We start from the raw sequence: 20,665 nt of genomic DNA, 5'->3' as shown, positions 1-20,665 counted from the left end.
TCATTATTTATCGAATTTAAAATGTTTAAAATTTGAAAAATAATGAAAAGAAATTGGTGCTGTTTTATTTGTATGCTATGATTTTTGAAGAAGTACATTGAGATTGAATGCTATCAACTGTCATTGCTACTTTTACTCTTTGTATATTTTTGAATAATACCTACTTAATCTCGATTTTTTTTATTTTGATCTTAAGTAAACACATTCTATTGTGTTATATATATTTTGTTACTATTATAGTAATGAATTATGCACAACAATAATTTGTTTATTTTTTTTTATTTCGCCGCAGCTCTAAAACGTGACCTTAAGAGGGTAACATTGAAAAAATGGCTGATTTGTTGGTTTGGCGAAACCTCTTCAACTCTATATTTGTTTAGTGCTAACGTGTGGATTATTTTAATTGATTTAGTATTGTAATCATGTCATTTTCGGATTTATATGCTAAATATAATTGCAATTACTGTCAAGAAGAAATAAATGGAATTCGTATAAGATGTGCTGAGTGTATAGATTTTGATATCTGCTTGCAGGTATTGTATATAGCATAGTGGCCATTTTTGTTTATTATTTTGGCGCAAAATTTAAATCGTGTTATTTAATTTTTCAGTGTTTTTCTCTCGGTGCTGAAATAGGTTCCCACAAAAATGATCATTCATATCAGTTTATGGTAAGTAAATCATATGTATGAATTTTAATGTTACATTAATTAATATTAATTTCCTTTGCTAATTTACTATGTATTGTATTTTAGGACTCTGGTGCCTTTGGTATATTTTTGGGACGTAATAGTTGGTCCGCAAATGAAGAAGTGAGACTTTTAGATGCTATTGAACAATTTGGTTTTGGAAACTGGGAAGACATAGCTAAACATATTGAAACACGAACGCCTGAAGGTAAGTACGTACATATATGTGTTAAGCCTATCTTCCATTGGGGCAGAAAGAAGTAATGGAACGTTAAATGCTTCGTTTCAAACAGATCTCTTTTGCGTCCTCTACATTTCCAAACCTTTTCATGCGCTTGACGTACATACATCCATCTAGGGCATCCACTACAGACATCTCCATTAATTTGAGCTCTATAAATCTCTTCTGTAAATTGTTTTTCATGTATCTTCTCGAAATCGCCAAGTCAATGCAACATTTCAATCTTACTATTTCTCATTATATCTTTTAATGTAAGACCACATATACTTGGCCTTCAACATAACATCTCTAGACCTGCACATACAGCAGGAAGCAGCCGTAATGCATCTGGATCTATGGGGTAAAAATCACAACAGTCCCCACACTTCTATTTTGAACCAGGCAATTGAATATGAACCTTTGATTGCAGCTCCATATGACAGCACTTATAATCATTATATATTTAACAAAAAATACCAAATACAAATAAAAGAAGAGGAAAAGGACCAATCCGGTGTACATGAATTATGCATATACACCGGTGGCTCCAAAACTGAGAACGCATCAGGAGCCGGAGTCTTTTCCTTTGACCTTAATATAAACATACATATACTGCTTGGCATACTCAATATTCCAATGTGAATGTGTTGCAATAACCGAGGCTGCTGCAGCTGTACATAAGCTAGGAATAAATGGTATTGGCATTAGATTCCTATCTGACAGCGCAGTAGTACTAAAAGCATTATGAAACAACAAGACAAACAACAAATTAATAGTTGAATGCCACTATTCACTGGATAAGATATCTTCCAATAACCGAGTTATTCTCCAGTGGATAAGAGGGCACAGTAGATCTTATGGTAATGATGCCGTAGATGAACTAGCTAGAAGAGGTTCAGGAACGAGGGTGGTAGGCCTGTATCCACTTCTTCCTCTTCCATTCTCGCAACTTCGAATATGGATTCGTCAAAGATCCGCTAAAATACAAAACCAAAGATGGATACAGGCTATTGATTGCAGACAATCAAAATTGGCCCTACCTACGTTGAATCAACGACTATCAAAACGTTTATTACATCTAGATAGGAAAAACCTCAAAATAATGATAGGGACAATAATGGGCCATTGTCCATTAAACAAACATTTATAGACAATAGGAGCCACAGACAGTCTATGTCGAGGCTGTTTCAATGCCGAAGAAACGGCTGCTCACGTAATCCTGGAATTTGAAGCTGTGGCCCATCAACGTTTAGAAATTCTCGGAATGGCGAGGTCGCTCCGTGAGGCCTATGAAGATCCCAGGAAGCTTCTGCGCTTCTGGGCGGAGTTAGGTTGGCTGTATTAGCCACGACTCATACGCACAACAGACCAAATTAGAGGCTAAGCGCGGAAAATGGAGTCCTATTTCACATTCACATAACACATATACTGCTCAGATCTCTTATTTCTACATCATTGATCTTTATACTTATTCCATCATATCTAGGATTTTGCTTCCATATATAAATATTGGTGTCATTTCCTGGCATTCATGTCATTTTATGGCAAGACAAGCTTTGTTTGATACATTTTTGCTTGTCATAATCGAGAGCAGTGCACTATTTTCTCAGCGCACAGTTTTCTCACTTTCACTATTCTTTGAATATTTCCAACACACTTTCCATGTTCTGTAAATAAAGAATACACCTCTTCTTTTTAAGAATGGCTGGTGGCTAATTGCAAATATGACAAGTGTTTATTAAATAGTATTAAAATTTTCAGAGGCAAAAGATGAATATATCACAAGATATTTGGAAGGTTGTATTGGACGAGCTACATGGGGCACTGTGGAGAGTACATCCCGGCCATCATTACATTGTGCTGACAGAGATGAAGGACCACTTGGCCCAAGTGCAGTGTCACGTCTTCCACCCCTTGCGATTACTGCTGATGAAGCTACACAACTAGGTTATATGTCTAACAGAGATGATTTTGAAAGAGTAAGTTCTCTATTAAAGTTTAAACGCTTTTTAGTTACAGGCCACAGTAACAGTGACATTCAATCATACAATATATGATAATAGATATATTACATACCACAATACAAACAAAACTATAAAATTATGTTTATTATTCAGTTGCCACCAGTAGATAGATTTTTTTATAAATGCATATATAGAAAATATCCAGATCAATACAAATACACTATTGTTGTTCTTTAATGCAAATGATATGCGAGTTTTTTGTTTTCTTTATAATTTAAGATGGATTAATATAGATTATGTTTGTATATTCCAAATATGATTACTTTAGGTAATAAAATTATCAACATGATTTTTAGATGTGTAACTATGGAGATATCTTATTGTAGATATTTTTAAATAGTAATTGAATGTTTAATAAGGTAAAAGATCTGTTTTGAAAATAACAGATATGGATATATATGTTTTTTTTTTGTCTCTAATATCCACAGATATAGATATGAATATTGGGCATATCACTATGAGAAACTCATGAATAATACATTTTTATTTTGTCACTGAAAGGCAAGGCACTGTGTGAAACTGATGCACTACTAACATCACACATGAATCTACCAACTAATCAATTGATAGATTTATAGAGTTTTCTATTGCTAGGGCGGCAATTGAGGTTGAGGTCCACTTAATAAGAAGTGGACAATGTCTCCATGATAACTTTGAAATAAGGATGGGTGTTATCAGCCTTTTGAAATTTTGTAGTAACAGAAATTGTTATTATGTTATTTATAATTACTTATTATGCTCTAGGAACATGATCATGAAGCAGAACAGCTGATATCTGCTTTGTCTCTCAACTCTGAGGATGATGAACTAGATGTTGGTAAGTTGTTATTTTTGTCAGCTTAAATTATATCATACACAATTTTACTGTCTGGTGAACTATGACATGTTCTGTGACTGTGTAAAAACACATTGGAGTCAATTCTTAGATGTCTTTCTCTAAACTAACTTGTAATTTTAAACAACTTAAAATAACAAATAAACAGATGGCACTCATGATGGATCATTTTGATCAATTAACATATCATGGTCACATGGACAGATTCATCAGTAATAGCTAATATTTTATATGTGTAATACAAGTATATGAATTTAAATAATTTTTTCAGCTTTAAAACTCTCACAAGTGGACATTTATACGAGGCGTCTCAGAGAGAGGACGAGAAGAAAAAGACTAGTTCGTGATTATCAACTAGTTTCTTCGTTTTTTAACAATCAGAGAAACAAACAGAGAACGTTAGGGAAACTTGCCAAAGAGAAAAAGTGAGTATATTTATAATATTAATAATAAAATTGATGGTTTTGTTTTCTTATATGAAAATAAACATTTCTCATAATTGTGTAATGAGATAAGTAAAAAATCACAAAGTAGTCATAAACAACTAGGTATAACCCATGTAAATGTGTCTATGTAAAAACATGATTTTCAACCTACTTCAAAATAAGGAGGCGTTTAACTCAGTTGTATTTTTTCTGTTACTTCATTACTTGGTCAGTTATAAACTGATTTGGAAATTCTTTTTTTTTTGAAAGGATATATTTACAAATTTTAAAATCGAAGTTTAGTTTTCAAAGTAATATTACTAATTTTGCTACAATTGAATTCAGTTTTTTTTTTTTTGTGGAACACAATTATTGCTGTTTAGATGTCATCCGCTTTAGTACGAGTGCCAAACAAATCACTCTGTAGATTTGTATCTACAGAGTGATTAGCATGAGATCAATCTGAGAATAAACAAGACACTGATCGTTGCCTGTCCATTGCATCTCGTGCAATTGATAGCGACATCTATCGTTATATTTATTTGCCACTTGTCTAGGGGAGTGGGGAGGTAATAGTTTGTATCAACGTGTATGTTGTAACCGGTCACCTGTACTTTTTTTTAATGAGTGAAAATGACATTAATGTCCCCGCCTGCGCTATTGGGATACGCTGGCGGGGCACCAGTGTCTATAGGCGACGGTTACCACTTTCCATCAGATGGGCCGTCAGCTTGTTTGCCATTCTGAGATGTATAAAAAAAAATGACAGATGAGGGTGAAAAGACAGGTCAGTTAACCAATCGTGACGAATTCCACTACAATTAACCACGATGGTTTTCAAGGGGAACCGCGTGGAGGTCGATCTGGTAGGGTGTATTTACAATCTCCCCCCGATCGCCTGTGCTTTTTTTTTAATGGGTGATAATGGTATGGTTACCCCGTCTGCGCTATTGGTATACACTGGCGAGGTACCAGTGAGGGATGACAGATGAAGATGAAAGTAGGTCAGTTAGCCCATCCTGACGTATTAAACTAGAATTAGTCACGATGGTTTCCAGGGGGAACCACGTGGAGGTCGACCTGACAGGGTATATTGCTAGTAATAGGGCTATTTGACCTCATTACTAACAATCCCTTTCCCTCCGATCACCTGTACTGTACTGTACCGTGTAATGTACGCAGGGAATTCACGGAGCGGCTGCGCTGGACGGCGCAGTTCTACGGGCGCGCGGAGCAGGCGGGCGTGGTGGCGGGGCTGTGGCGCGAGCGCGAGCTGCGCGTGCGGCTGGCCGAGCTGCACCGCTACCGGCTGGCCGGCGTCACGCGCCTCGAGGAGTGCGCGCACTACGAGCAGCACGCCGCGCAGCGCAAGCACCCGCACGCGCACCTGCTGCACGTGAGGCCCCGCCCGCTGGTACTGCACGCTTCGCGCGCACGCACGCCACGCACGCCCACACACGCCACGCACGCCACACACACGCTCACACACGCTCACACCGCCGCCAGACACAACTGTTCCATATATAACTAAGAACTGGACAATTAACACAATACACAAAAATAAATAGAAGAACAGAACGATATTGTACCTGAGAATAATAGAACACAAAACTGATTCATATGCGAGGATGTGGACGGTATCGTACAATAAAAATAACACTATGCCAAGGCACTGCGGTTCTTCGACAAACCAAAACTGATTCAAACTGAGGACAAAAATTTACTGAAATTTGAAATAAACCAATAAGATCGCTACGACAAATGAGAAAAAGTGGAATGGAAGGTGAGGAATGAAGGGAACATGGTAGTAAAGAGTGAGGAAAACTAAGAAGGAATTTAAATTAGCTAAAAACTTAAAAAACCTAGAAAAATTATCAGGGAACAAGCTGCACTCCTACGGGAGGCTAAAAAAAACCTCAACTGTTCTACTCAAATTTATTCTATACAAGCAGTTGTTCCGATTGTGTGGATATAATAGTTTATTTCAATAGAGCTCATTTAAAATATAAATAAAAAATCTGCTTATGTCCTATAATAGAATAATTATAAAATCGATTAATTGATTAATGTTTCGATTTTATTAATCGCATTTAGCTCTCTAAATAAAAATAGTTCCGTAATAATTTCAACATAATTTGGTTACTTTTATATTAAGTTTTATTAAAACTATTTGTTGCAAGACAATTATCCAAATTGTTTCACAATTTGCAAAGGTATGTATAACCATACATTAACAATACTATCAAATTAAGAGTCTATAGGTGACAGTTACAACTTTCCATCAGGTAGGCCGTAGCTTGCCATTCTAAGTTGAATAAAAAAAAATCTATTTTTGAAACGGTTTAAAAAATAGAATATTAATAGTACTCATTGTTTAATTTCTCGTCTTGAATGTATAACATCTACTTAATAAAATATTTTCTTTATACAGTCTCAGCTCAGTCTAGTAAAATCTAGATAGTGAGTAGTGGATTTTATATGTAACGGAACATATTCCTTTTTAAACGACTGGCAGCACATCTACAATGCCTTTGATGTTACGGGTGCTCATTGACGACGGTAGTTTCTTACTACCGCATGCGCGTTTACCTCCTGTGTTATAAAAAAAAAAAAACATTGTCACAAATAAACACATTTGACATTAATAAAATTTAAATGATTTAATATTTGATAATATAAGAACAGTTGGCGTGGTACATACACATATTCCATTTTATTTATATCATTTTTAAATATTATTTCAGGTATAGATTACTTTATTGCCCTTTTTTATATTTCTGTTTTTGTCCCTCATATCCATTTTTCGAGCAGGTCAACATTATTGTTCATACGTAAGCCTGGCAACGGTTTTATTATCTGTCAAAAATGTATATATCTAATTTATTATTTAAAAAGTGGTTGTCTATCGCCGTGGACTGTTAATTACAGAACAAGTTAAATGCATCTAAAAATGTTTGCGATTATTTTGTTAACTTTTGATATTTTTAAATACTTTTATCAGCTCTTTTCTTTGATGTTCATCCTGAAATTAAGATCCTTCTTCACAAACGACACAGGAAAGAATTCAGTTCATTCGAAAGAACTCTTTTAAATTGTCATTGAGAATATGTAAAATGAATGTAATTAGAATTTTGACAAATGGTAATATAGACGTAGTCAGGCTTGCATTTTTAATTCTTTTTCAACCCATATTCATGCTTTTGCTTACTGCGGTGTATTTGCTAATGTAAACTGTCTCGTTAATAGTTATTAAATGGGTAGGATTACATTAGAGTTTAGGTCCTGTGCCATTGACCGCACTTGGACATGAAGCATGCTATGCAGTAGTCAAAAATTATATCATTTCATAGGTTCTTAATATGGTTTATCTAATATAATAAGTAGCATAGGTGAAGGTGATTTATTAGGGTAGTATCGTGGACTATTTGTAACATAATTCTGGCAGCCATATTATGCTGTACTACTTACTGTATGGAACTTTGCCAGTAATGATGGCTCTACAAAGCATGTTTTATTATCAAATATACAGGAGGCTTATTCCAAATTTTCGAAAATTTGATAGGTCCAGGGGGCCTACCATGAAATGAAATTCCGGATTTTGCGGGCTCAATTTCGTGTTTTTCTTCGTACCTAAATCGACCCAATAAATGGAGCTTAACGTTTCGTTCATCATAAATCCTATCCTAATAGTCCAGAGGAACAATATCGGTATCATAACATATACATAATCGGTTGTTTAGTTTTTGAGTTTATCCATTACTATGGATGAAATATGCCGCAAACTACTTTTAATAAATAATTTGAGAAACAGTATGTCAAGTCAAAAAATCCAATTAGTCGAGTGGATGAACATGAAAATAATTGTAATAAGTAAGCCCAGTCTGATGCTTGTTATTTTACACATAGTTCCCAATGTTGAAATTCTATGAGCGGATATGATAGTAGGGTCAATTCTGAAGCATCTCTTAACCTAATATTTTAATTTGATGGTTTCGCTAAATTACTTTTTTATAGACCATGATAAACTAAATTTATAATCATTTAATTCTATTAGAAGTTTATTTGACATTGGTTTTTACAATAAAGATTTCGTTGTGATATCAAATTGAAATTTTAGTTTTAGAGATAGGATTAAAGAAATGACGCCTCATAATCGAACCCCATTCCGACTTTTGTAATGCATCGAAACTATGATAGTGTGGTTGTGGGTTTGATTCCGTATAACTATTGTATTCGCCAGGGCAGCAGTGGGTGCCTGGACACCAATCAGACAAAAGAGCAAACGCAGACCAGCACGCAGCAGCAAAGAAAAAGGTAAAAGATATTTTAATCTAACATTATATAAATAGAGCATCGAGTCTCAAAAACGGGTCAACTTTTTGTCAAATTAGCTGACTCGTTCTATATACTTATGCATTAATGTATCTTGACGTATCTATATTAATTTAATAAATAAAATGAGTTTTTACGCATTAAAAAGATGCAAAAATTACAAAACAAAATAAATATAGAAGTTATAAAAGAAATACTCATAACTACGAGGCGACGGTTACCACTTTCCATCAGGTGGGCCGTCAGCTTGTTTGCCATTCTAAGTTGTAAAAAAAAAAATATTAATCACGCAAAATTGTATGAAAAAGTTGATCCGTTTTTTGAATGACATGAATTTAAACATGAAAGCCGTATTGTACGACAACAAAGTTTTATATTTGCATTGCCTTCCCACACTATTAAATCTACAAGAGACAATCTTCGATGTACATTTTAGTTCGATAATATAAAAACTACCAAAATTGCTTGCTATACGGTTTAAAAATTATACGGAATATTTGTCCGGCGGACAAAGAAATAATGCATGCGATATTGATATAATATGGGACAGATAAAAATAAGTTAAAGTTTATGGAATGTTAACTTTTAACAATCTGGTTTCAAATGTCAAGTTAAAGGTATTTTATGCGTCGAGTGCACGAATACGTAATTGTTTCCGAGGAAAATAACAGTGCCTGTTCCGGAAATCGTTAATTATGCAAATGAGCAGTCGGTATTATGTATGATACTATTCTTAGTATATTCGGCGTACATTTAAATTCTTTATCAGGAAATTTGTGTGCTATAATTATGTATCATTTACATTCATCCACGCTTGGCAGGCGGGTTGGCAACCGCAGTTAGACCTTGGAGATGTTTTAAGAGGCACGCTGCTGCCCATCCTTCGACCATTAAGTGACCTTAGTCGCTTTTTACTACACCCACAGGAAAGGAAGTGATGGCTTATTCTATTGCGGGACCACACGGCAAAAGTTATATGTACTTTTCATACTTTATCATTTTTCATTATTTATATAGGGGCAAAACGTTTACGACTAGCTGTCCTGGAAAATTGAGCCACCCTTTACAGGGTGTCTGTTTTTTTATCGGGATAGAAATTATCTTATTTCTCAAGTTAAAATTAACAATACATATTTACAAAATTGCATCTAATTGGACTGGACGGTTTCAGATATCAACCTGAGCTAAATATACTCTAATAATTATGCGAGAAACGAACGTTACCTTATCATATATTTGTCATCTATCGATGTGATCTACATGATGATTTGATCCGTATTCGATTGCGTTAGGGAGACTTTGTTTTCTGTCTAACGCAATACAAAAGTCGTTTGCATGGGCACCTCTGTCCCATTCGCGTTTCAACCGTAAAGCAGTTGTGTTTGCATGGCTGTGTTTCGGTTTGAAGGGTGGGATATGGCGTGAATTTACAGGGTACAGAGGAATAACACCTGAGTCCTCAGGATAAGTATAGGTGGGATATGCGAATTATATATTGTCATAGTATTTATAGATTATTAATATATATATCCTTATGATTATTTTATATATATATAAATATATGTATATATATATATATATATATATATATATATATATATATATATATATATATATATATATATATATATATATATATATATATATTCGGTCAAACTGTTTATATTTTTTTTTCCATCCAAAGGTTGAAAAAAAAGAGATCGTTTTAACGATAACGCTGTTTTCCCAGTGTAATCGTTTCATGTAATTGTTTCTATTTATAATAAGTTTACTATTGTAATCTTTTGAAGGAAACGATAAAGAGTACCTGTTAGATATTCGATCATAAGCGATATTACTCATGCGTGTTATATATTGTCTTTTTTGAAAATTTTGTATTATTGTATGTATAGTTTCACTAATGATACATTGTTTGTTATAACAGAGAAGGAGAAAGCGGCTCAAGTTCCACCAGCCCAAGGTCCACACGGGACGGAAGTATCGCATGTGGATGCTCCAAAAAGAGCTCATGCAACAACAGCAACGGCGGATGCTCGAGGCATCTGCTGACCAATAACGAAATTCAGGTATTTGTTCACTAGCGTCGTAATCAAAATCATTCATGGCTTTATTTTTACAGCAGATAGTCACAGATAGTGCTGATCCATCGCGTTTGACTGCAGTCCGATAGTTTCAATTGAATCCCAGTCCAAAACTCTGTTTTTCAAATGAACATTTGGTCGTTTAAAAATGATTGTTACTTGGATTGGATATCACCATTACTCGAGTAGTAGTGTTAATAGTTACAAATCATCAGCCTTTACATTCATTATGTAAAGGCTGATGATTTGTAACTATTATTGTATCCCACAAAAAAAAAAAAAGACTTTGTGGCCAGTTATTTCGATCTAAAAATTATTACTGAAACGATTTTGATAAAATTTCTATGGGTCCAATTTGTAAGATAAAAAAGAATTTTATAAATTGGTTTAGCTTCTATGGAGTAATGAGGTAACAAATATAAAAAAAAAAAATATGATCGATCAGCGGCCTGTCCCGGACATTTTTAACATTTCCCTTCACTGCTCGTAGCGTGATGAAAACTATACTATAACCTGCCCAGGAGTATGAAGAATAATTGTACCAAGTTTCGTTAAAATCCGTCGAGTAGTTTTTGTTTCTATAACGAACATACAGACAGACAGACAAAAATTTTACTGATTGCATTTTTGGCATCAGTATCGATCATTAATCACGCCCTGATAGTTATTTTGGAAATATATTTCATGTACAGAATTGACCTCTCTACAGATTTATTATAAGTATAGATTTGAGAACCTCCTTCTTTTTGAAGTCGGTAGAAAATAAGTTTAATTATAATAAATTGTAATTATAAAAATATTAATATATATATTCTTTATATACATGAACTACACGTATGCGTGATATCATGCTTTGCTATTTTTGGACCAAGCTATTATGCCTACATCCAATAATTTTATTAATATTTGAATATACCTCCTTTCGAACAGAAGTTGGAAATTTATTCCTATCACTGAAAATTATCGAAATATTTTCACGTATCTACGTCGATAGATTAAATGCTAAATTACAAGTGAGATTAAAATATATTGTTAAAATTTAAAAGGCACTAAGACAATAGTTTTAATTAAGATAGCAGAACAATATTCGCGACCTTGGCACTTATCGGCGACAAACCGTTGGTGCGTCGTCAATAGAGTAATTAGTGATATTTACCGATGGGCTAGTGGAATAAAATTCTACAGGCGTAATGCAATAGTTTTATAAGTACTTATAATAGATATAGAGGGCAAGAGAGGAAGGGGTAGACCGAGGAATAACTACATGGAACAGATAAAGGAAACACTAGGTGTCGTGTCGTAGGGAGGTCAAAGATATGGCATAGGATAGAACTGGCTGGACGAAAATGCATAAATTAGTTTCACCGACAAGATGAAATTCTTAAATGAAAAGAGATAGAATACATAAAGATCTTTTCTTAATAATGAAAATAATAATAATAATAACTTTATTGCATAACCATGATTGTAACAAACTCAGCACTGGAAATTACAGTAAAAATAGGTACGAATTAATTTGTACATTTGGATCAGTTTAAACATCTGTGTCTGAACTAGGTTCCCTAGGTTTTTTTTTAATGGGTGATATTGGAATGGTTACCCCGCCTGTGCTATTGGTATACACTAGCGAGGTACCAGTGATGGATGATAAATGAGGATGAAGTAGATCAGTTAGCCCATTGTGACGAATTCAACAAGAATTGTTCACGATGGTTTCCAGGGTGAACCACGTGGAGGTCGACCTAATAGGGCATATTGCTAGCAATGGGGCTGTCAAACTCCATTGCTAACAATCAAATAAAACAAGGGGTATTCTGTATATTCTGGATAATCGATTTCAAAGTCTAATGGAGTTTGACAGCCCTATTGCTAACAATCCCTTTTCCCCCTAGGTTCCCTAGGTGGAAAATGGTAACCCCCGCCTGCGTTTTTGGCATTCATTGCCGGGGTAGCAGTAAGTGATGATAGGTGAATATGAAGACAGGTCAGTTAGTCTATTGTGACGGTTTCCAGGTAGGACCGTGTGGTGGTTGAACCGACTGGGTATATTGATAACAACGCGGTCGGTTCATCCCTAACAGTCCACTCTTCCCCTACAAATAGGTTAACCACTTAAGTAATAGCATGCTTAGTTTTTATAAAGCGTCGTCTAACTCTATTTATGTTTTTTTAACATTTGCTGACCGGTGACGAGTTGGGGGGAAAGGGATTGTTAGTAATGGAGACTGAGAATCCCATTGCTAGCAATATACCCAACCAGGTCGACCTCCTCGCGGTTCTCTCTGGAAACTATCATGGTTAATTCCTGATGAATCGTGATGGCCTAACTGTCCTGTTTTCATTCTCATCTATCACCCTTCACTGGTGCTCTAGCGCAGGCGGGGGTACCATACCATTTTCACCCATAAAAAAAAACCTGAGACGAGTAAACTTGTTATTGCACTAGCGTGTAGGTACGTCCTCCTACCACGACGGGTAAGACCGTTTGGATTACAAAGTGTTCATGACTAAAAACTTTTCTATTTTGTATTTATGTTTTTATCACAATTTTAGTTTAATTGCAAATATTTCAACTATGATTACGTCATGGTGTCCCGTTCAGCAATATGTCTATAGACGCATACGCTTTTCATCTGTGTCTATGTTAACTCTTATATTGTTTATTTGTGCAGCTATGTACTTCGCTGAGTCTAGCACCAGCGCAATACGTGACCATTAAGGGAGTGCTACTGAGGCGACCGCCCGCTCCCGACTCGGAAATCGACCTCGCCATCCACCACTACCTGCACGCCGCCGGCTGGATACGTAACTAGCTTATTGTACACCAGTTGTTTTCCGCGGTTTTGTCTGCGTAAATCAGTACAGTAGAATCTCGATTATCCGAAGCAAATATAACCAGGGGTATTCTGTATATTCTGGATAATCGATTTAAAAGTCTAATCGAATAATAATAAAATTTTTATATTTCCTTTATTATGTAAAGCGTTTTACATACGTCATTTTGATAATACGATATAAAAAAAAAACTAGGATCTATAAAGATAATGGATTACATAATACCATTTTTAAATCGGTAATTAGAGCTGTGAAGAATAAGTCCGGATAATCGATCATACGGATAATCGAACATACGGATAATCGTTGTTCGGATAATCGAGATTCTACTGCATATAAGTTAGGATACAACCTACCCGTATACCAAGTTTCATTCAAATCTCCTCAGCTGTTTAAGCGGGATTGAGTAAAATACAATTTAACATCTTTATAAACTCACATTTATAATGTTTGTAGGATTAGGGTGAGTATGGCCTCGAGTATGATTATGTAACATAATGTTAACAAGTAACGAAGTAGCATACCCTAGCGAGATCACTTTGTTAACCCACCCTGTTACGATTCTGAGATATACATTACTGTAAATGATAATGGCAATTATTTGATAAAATTTAGTTTTATTAATCTTTCGATGCGAATCCACGCTAAGGTTGTGACAGATATTAGAATAAATTTTGTATTATATTGTAGCGAGGAATTACAACAAAAAAGGTAACAGCCCCCTCTCCCCCGAGACAAGTAGCGAACGAATTTATCGGTAGATATATTTTTGTTATCGTACGTACTTGAAAGAGTAAGATGCCAGGCATTGCTGTCTCGTTCTCGTTATATATCATATACGCGGCAGCGGTAACGTATCGTTTGCTGTAGTCTTTCAATAGAATTTAATAAAATAATTTTCCGTTTTTTTTTTTTGAAATTATCACAGATACGCTATAAATGAAATTAGTAATAAATTAACCAAAGGGAGACTTTGTACGAAGAAAGTCGTTTGCTTGGACACCTTTGTCCCATTTTGAGTTTTTATCGTGAAGCAGTTGTGTTTGCATGGCTGTGTTTCGGTTTGAACGGTGGGATATGGCAGTGAATTTACAGGGTACAGAGGAATAACACCTCAGTCTGCAGGGATGGCAACACATGGGGAGTATCATGGGCGAAATAGTATACTTTGTTAAGTCCTTGGTACTGCTCATGTCTATAGGTGACGGTGACCACTTTCTATTAGGTGAGCTGTCAGCTTTTACGCCATTCTAAATTGCAAAAAAAAAAAATCGGAAAATGGGAACAGTTAATCAATTTGTAATTTGCATTATTGTTTTTTTTTATACCACTGAGGTGGCAAACAAGCATACGGCCCACCTGATGGTAAGTGGTTACCGTAGCCTATGAACACCTGCAATACCAGAGGTATTACGCGTGCGTTGCCGACCCTGAAGAAACCTCTTTACCCCCCTTTTGAAGACCTTTTTGGTTGATAGCAGACTGTCTTATGGTATGGTCAATTATTCATTTATGTTTTTATTAGTTCTATTGAAAGACTATACTTGACTACGGGGGCAGAATAGTATTGTAGTTATTTATTCATGTAATGTGCATGTAGTGTGATTGGTTGTACGCAGTGTTTATCGTTTCATTACAAAATACTGAAATAGTGAGATAATTTTTGTTTTAACAAGTCGAAAAGTGACTCCAAAACATAGGTATGATGATTAAAAGACTTAAATTAAACATTAAAGTATAGATGTAACATTCTCAAAATACAAACTGAAGCCATTGTTTTGAGTATTTGTGTTAGGAAATATTGTATTTTTTTAAATATTTTATTTAAAAAAAAAATATATCAATGTCCTTCAAAATGAGACCAGGAAATAATATTGAGAATAATGTTTTTTTTTTTTTTTTTTTATTAATGTAAGGTGTTTTTGAAACTAATTGCTGGCAACACCATGGCATTAAAAATAATTGTTTTGATTGGCAAATAATAAGCATGGTTGTTGGCGCAAATGTGTGTATGAGCGAGTGTATTTATTTAATTGAGCTTGGTTTTGTGGCGTCACTGTTATTGTGCGCAGAGATTCGTCTATACTTTTTTGTTCGTGTGTAAAGAAAAAATATGTTTTAAACTACCATAGATAAATGGAGTTTAATAAGGTTTTAGATATTGGGTATTATTTATTAAATAGTTTTATACTTTCCTTATAATTCAAATGAATAATTGAGTAATCGGGCAATAATAGTTAATTAATCAGTAATAGTTGCTTAGTTTGTCATATAAAACAGCGTTATATTTTTTAAATTGTAACAAAATGAAATGTTGTATAATAATGTTGCCTCAACTAAGTCTTGGTCTAACAATCAAACTAGTTCTAATTGTATTTTTTAGTATATGGAAATGCATTTTAAAATATTGTACCTTTTTCGTTCTAAAGGTCTAGCAGTACATTAGATAACTAAATAAAAAAAAAAAATCGAATACGAAGTATATGCATCATCAGATCTCTGAAGCACGTTACAGGTCGCAGAGCTTAATAACGCTACTTCACAAAAAGTAACAATAACTAAGATTTATGTAAAATAGTAGTTAAAAGGAGTTAAACCTAGACTGACCTAAGTTCTGAAAGACTTTTGAACTGAACTTTATGTATGAGATGAATTATAAGAATGAAGGAATGACGAATTAATAAGTTAAAGTTGAAGCAAGATGTCTGTAAGGATCGAGTCCTCTGGCCATTTATGGCTCGATCAATGAGACAGATCATACTTATAATGTAAATGTTTATAAGTAATTGTTTAAAAGTAAATGTAAAATCTTCTAGCAATTTAACAGAAATAAGTTAATTTACCTGAATTTATATTTATTATTATAATTTACAATTTATTATTAATCGGTATAATGAAAATAGTTTATAAAAATTGCTTACAGAGACTTTTTGGGGAAAATGTTAAGTTTCATTAATAAAACATTTCGATTTGGAAAATTATTTTCTTATTCTGAAAGGATATACTTACAGATTGGTCCCATGGAAATTTGATTAAAAAATCTGTTTAGTTTTTTAGTTTTTAGATCAAATTAACTAATTTTGTCACAATTGAAGTTGGTTTCTTTTTGGGACACAATCTTTATATAGTAGCATATTATACTCGGGTAAAATATTCTAGGTCTGCTTTGTTCGATGCGTTGTCACTGAGTCGATAGTAAAATATCAGACTTTAATGTTGCATCATTTATATTGTACTTGTAATAAAGGCTGTGTTAGTATTCTATATTACATTTTAAAGATTCTGTATTATAGAATGTATTTAATGAATTTTTATGAATATGCATGCATAGCGTCAAGCGACGGCACGGGACTTAAGGTGATAAATTACCAGTCTTTCTGTCATATTAATAAGGTTGATTTTAAACAAACATTGATCAGTAGCAATGGGCTTTATAGTTATTAATATAAAAAAAAATTAAGTTTATTGTCACGTTGTTCTTGATATTATCTCCTATCGTGCCGTGCTGACGGTGGACGTTAGTTCTAAAGGAGCGAAGGGAATAGAGGGGAATATTTTAGTATGTCGACGTCAACGGAACAATGAAAATCAAACTGTAATCTATTTCATAATTCAAGACAGTAATACTTTATTAAAATTATGTTTAAAACCATATCTATATGAGAAAGATTGATCTTGAGGTTACGTTCAGGCTCTATAATTGGATTCTGATAAATATCTTTCAGCCAATTTATTAAGATAGAACATTATATATTTTTTATAATTTTCTATGACTATGTTCCGAGTTTATACAAGACCGGTTTTAGAAGTTGTAGAGTATGTAAATTAAAATATAGCGGCCAACGCTTGAAAAATGGATTACTATATTCGAATTGGATAGCTTGATGGGCATATAACGAAATTCCGTTAAACATAGCTCGTAAAGAAATATCTAAATTATCTATGATCGATAGATTAATCGATATATAGACCATCAATTATCCTTTAATTATAATATTAAAGGATGATTCAAGGTCATTGATGTGTGTAGAACAATATTGATATGTCGACGTTGATTGCAATCTATGCGCAATATATGCCTGTGCAAACGAGGGACGTTTCGTCCGCGGAGGATAAAGATCGATTGTTGATAGATCACTGAAAAAGAAGTTCAAATACACCCTTTTTAATGGGGTTCAGTTTTCCGCACCAAATGTTAGTGGAATTAAAATAATTACGATACTTAGTGAGTGCGGCCAATCGTTAAGAGTAGAACATTCTTTTTTCCGTTGATCGCATTCATGCACCATACCGTCTGTTTTCGCTTACGATGGTGTGGTGACATGTCGTCCTTGTAATAATAATAATAAAGCAGATAATAGGGAAATCCGTAAAATAACACGTAATTCAGTATTTTTTTTACGAAACCGCGTCCTAGTACATGTAAAATTATATTATGACGGGCAAAATTATACGAAGTCAAAATATTCGGCCTAATCAAGAAAATAAACACAAAATCATATTTTTATTTTTCCCCGTAATTACCATCAATTTTTATGCACTTTTGCCACCCTTTTCCATCAAAGTATTCCAACCGTTGAAAAAAAAATTGTTACTTAGAATCAAAATACGCGTCTACTGCTACTTGGACCTCGTTGTTTGTCAAAAATTTCTGATATCCCGATTGCTTTTTTAGGTTAGAGAACAGAAAAGTCTGATAGTGCTATATTAGATGAATCAAGCGGGTGCGGTAACATTTTAAAGCCACAGTGATAAATTTGAGTCATTGATTGCACAGTTGTGTTAACATGGGCATTATTGTGACGAAGCAGGACTTTTCGTATGAGTATTACTAGACATTTTTCTTTTGTTTCCACGCCTGAATGACGTAGTAAGGCGCAATAGTAATTGAAATTTATGGTCTTACCTTTTTGTATATTTGTATATATGTAGATAATCAACTATAATCACATTCTTCACACAGTCCTAGAATACTGAAGTCATCACCTTATTTGCCAAGAAAAACGATTTAACCTTTTTAAGATATGGTTAACTTTTTTTTTCCACTGTTTTGATTTTTTTTTTATTACCAGTGTACTGTGATGAACCCATGTTTCGTCCATAGTAATGAAACGATTCTTGAATTTATCTGGTTCATCTTTAAATAGCTCCAAACAGACGCGTTATATAGTCGCATTTTTTTTCTATTGAAAGTAGCCGCAGGTACTACCTCGTTAATACCTTATAGAAAGTCGACTCGTTGATTTCGAATTCCTGTTTTGGATTCCTTCATAAGAGATGACTATAATCTTGGCTATCTATCTAATTTCTCACTCACTCCTGGTGTTGTAAACGTCCATAGGCTATAGTGACCGTTTAACATCAGACTGGTTGTATGCTTGTTTGTTATCTTCGTGGTATAAAAATCCTCTATGGTCTTCCATGATTAAATCAATATCAATATTTACATCAGAAGTGGCCGTCGAAGGCTTTCCAGAGCGGGGTTCGTTTTTCGCACTCGCTCTACCACGCTCCAATTTAGTTTTTTAAAGGATAAATATGACAGATCGGAATTCCCTAATGTATTGACTATATTCATCTTGAATGGTCTCTGGCGATAACCTCTTTTTGCTTTCTTATGAAGATATTTAAAAACAGCTCGCTGCTCAATTTGTTTCATTTGCGAAAATTACGTTGAAATGTTTGACAAATATATTTATAAAGTCACAACTAATTATAGCACACGTTTTGAACTTTGCACAGTTAACTAAACTGAACTAAATAATGGGTTAATTTGGTCTTTCAAAATTTCAAAACAGGCCGAGTATTTTTTTTTATCCACCTTCGTGTACACAGATTCCACGTTTGCACAACGCTTTAAAGGGTGTTTGCCCTCATATTAATGAAGAAACAATGTGTAATTCACTCTACAATTCAGTCCCGCTCCATTTATTCTCGAACTGTTTGTACTGACCATACCGAGAGTGGAGCGACAGCAAACCGATACCGGCCTATATGGTCCGGCCTTATGTGTATTGATTACAGACAAATACACGGTTGTGTATATCTTTTTGTTTTCGTTTAATTTGATCTCTTATAGTTTAAATTGTCTGCATTTGTAGTGTTTTAACAATAATATGTAGATATGTTGTCTCAAGTTATTTTTCTTGATGGAAATGATTACATTTGTATGAATGAGTTACGTGATAAAAGTTTTTACTATTTCTTTTAGCTTTTTAAGTTTTTGTCTATTGATTTTTTTTTTCATTTTATTGTAAGTGTATGTAGCCAGCATCTGATAAATTTTATTATAGAAATGATAAATATGTTTAAAGCAATTGTTGTATTATTTAATCACTTATATATTGTAATGCTGAACATATTTGTTATTTCCAGAAATTTTGTGTTTTGTGAAATTATTATTTTAAAATTTGTTAAAGTTAGATTGTGACAACACTATTTATTGTTATATTTAGTATGTTAGTACTTTCTTAGAGTAAACTCTTATGAAATTCTATGCTTTTTAATCCCAGGGTATGTAGTTAGTAGCATTAGAAAAAATAAATAAAGGCATGGTAATTTAATGGGTATTAATATGAATTACGCAAACTGATAGTATTAAATTCTTTCTATGGCTTATTTTTTATGTTTCTTATTTTTTAATTCAATATGTATTTTCTGGTATTGTAAAAGTAACACTTAGGTGTGTTTACTTTTTGTGTTTAACTGTAGGTATGTACGTATATATTTGTATATAAACTGATTATTGGGAATAAGGAAATGGGCTCTTAAAGTTTAATTTTTAGATTTTTGTCATCAAATCTAACTTTAACTTTCTTATAATCGCCAAACGAAATATTGTAGTACCTAATGTTATATAGCTATAGTATTTTAGCACAAATGTATATAAATAAAATATGAGAGTACAATTAGTGATTGTAATTATTGTTTAATTTAAATAACTTCAATAAAAATCTATTTTAATTTTTTGTATTATTTAGTTATTTGCGTATCTATGATATATTAATGGCGTCAAAACAATGAGAGTTCATAAAATGACCAAAGTTGACTGTGTGTTAGAGGTGATTTAAAACTGGTAAATATATAAGGAATCGGTTACATTTGTACTAGTACAAAAACAGTGCCATTGGCCAATTTAATGTTATGTTGAAAAACAATACAGAAGACTTTACCAATGAAGGTGCTAATTTTCAGTTAATTATTTATACCTATAAGATAGTTTTGA

The 20,665-nt window shown here is 33.7% G+C and overlaps 1 protein-coding gene across 4 annotated transcripts; it reads left to right on the top strand.

Annotated features, from left to right (window-relative positions):
* The first annotated feature begins 310 nt into the window (after window positions 1-310).
* LOC113519702 (transcriptional adapter 2B) lies at window positions 311-20,404 on the top strand. 4 transcript variants are annotated; one of them, XM_026904874.3, is made up of 10 exons: window positions 312-533; window positions 611-670; window positions 755-896; window positions 2,670-2,887; window positions 3,677-3,749; window positions 4,039-4,192; window positions 5,375-5,606; window positions 8,433-8,506; window positions 10,449-10,590; window positions 13,278-20,404. In XM_026904874.3, the coding sequence occupies exons 1-10, from the start codon at window positions 423-425 to the stop codon at window positions 13,416-13,418; spliced, it is 1,347 nt and encodes a 448-aa protein (XP_026760675.2). In that variant the 5' UTR covers window positions 312-422; the 3' UTR covers window positions 13,419-20,404. The 4 variants fall into 4 exon arrangements, with proteins under 4 accessions (XP_026760678.1, XP_026760675.2, XP_026760677.1 ...); XM_026904876.3 differs by having other exon boundaries at window positions 8,438-8,506; window positions 13,278-13,413; XM_026904875.3 differs by having other exon boundaries at window positions 313-533; window positions 5,375-5,588.
* Window positions 20,405-20,665: the final 261 nt, after the last annotated feature.

Source organism: Galleria mellonella, unplaced genomic scaffold (assembly GCF_026898425.1).
Source record: "Galleria mellonella isolate WM207_F2 unplaced genomic scaffold, CSIRO_AGI_GalMel_v1 utg65, whole genome shotgun sequence".
NCBI lineage: Eukaryota > Metazoa > Arthropoda > Insecta > Lepidoptera > Pyralidae > Galleria > Galleria mellonella.
This window is presented reverse-complemented; position numbering and strand designations above follow the sequence as displayed.

What these genes read in the sequence shown, in the direction of transcription:
- LOC113519702 (XM_026904874.3), top strand. Translation starts at nt 423, where the DNA reads ATGTCATTTTCGGATTTATATGCTAAATATAATTGCAATTACTGTCAA. An exon ending in TGAAACACGAACGCCTGAAG is followed by an intron (nt 897 to 2,669) that starts GTAAGTACGTAC and finishes TAAAATTTTCAG; the next exon opens with AGGCAAAAGATGAATATATC. An exon ending in ACAGAGATGATTTTGAAAGA is followed by an intron (nt 2,888 to 3,676) that starts GTAAGTTCTCTA and finishes ATTATGCTCTAG; the next exon opens with GAACATGATCATGAAGCAGA.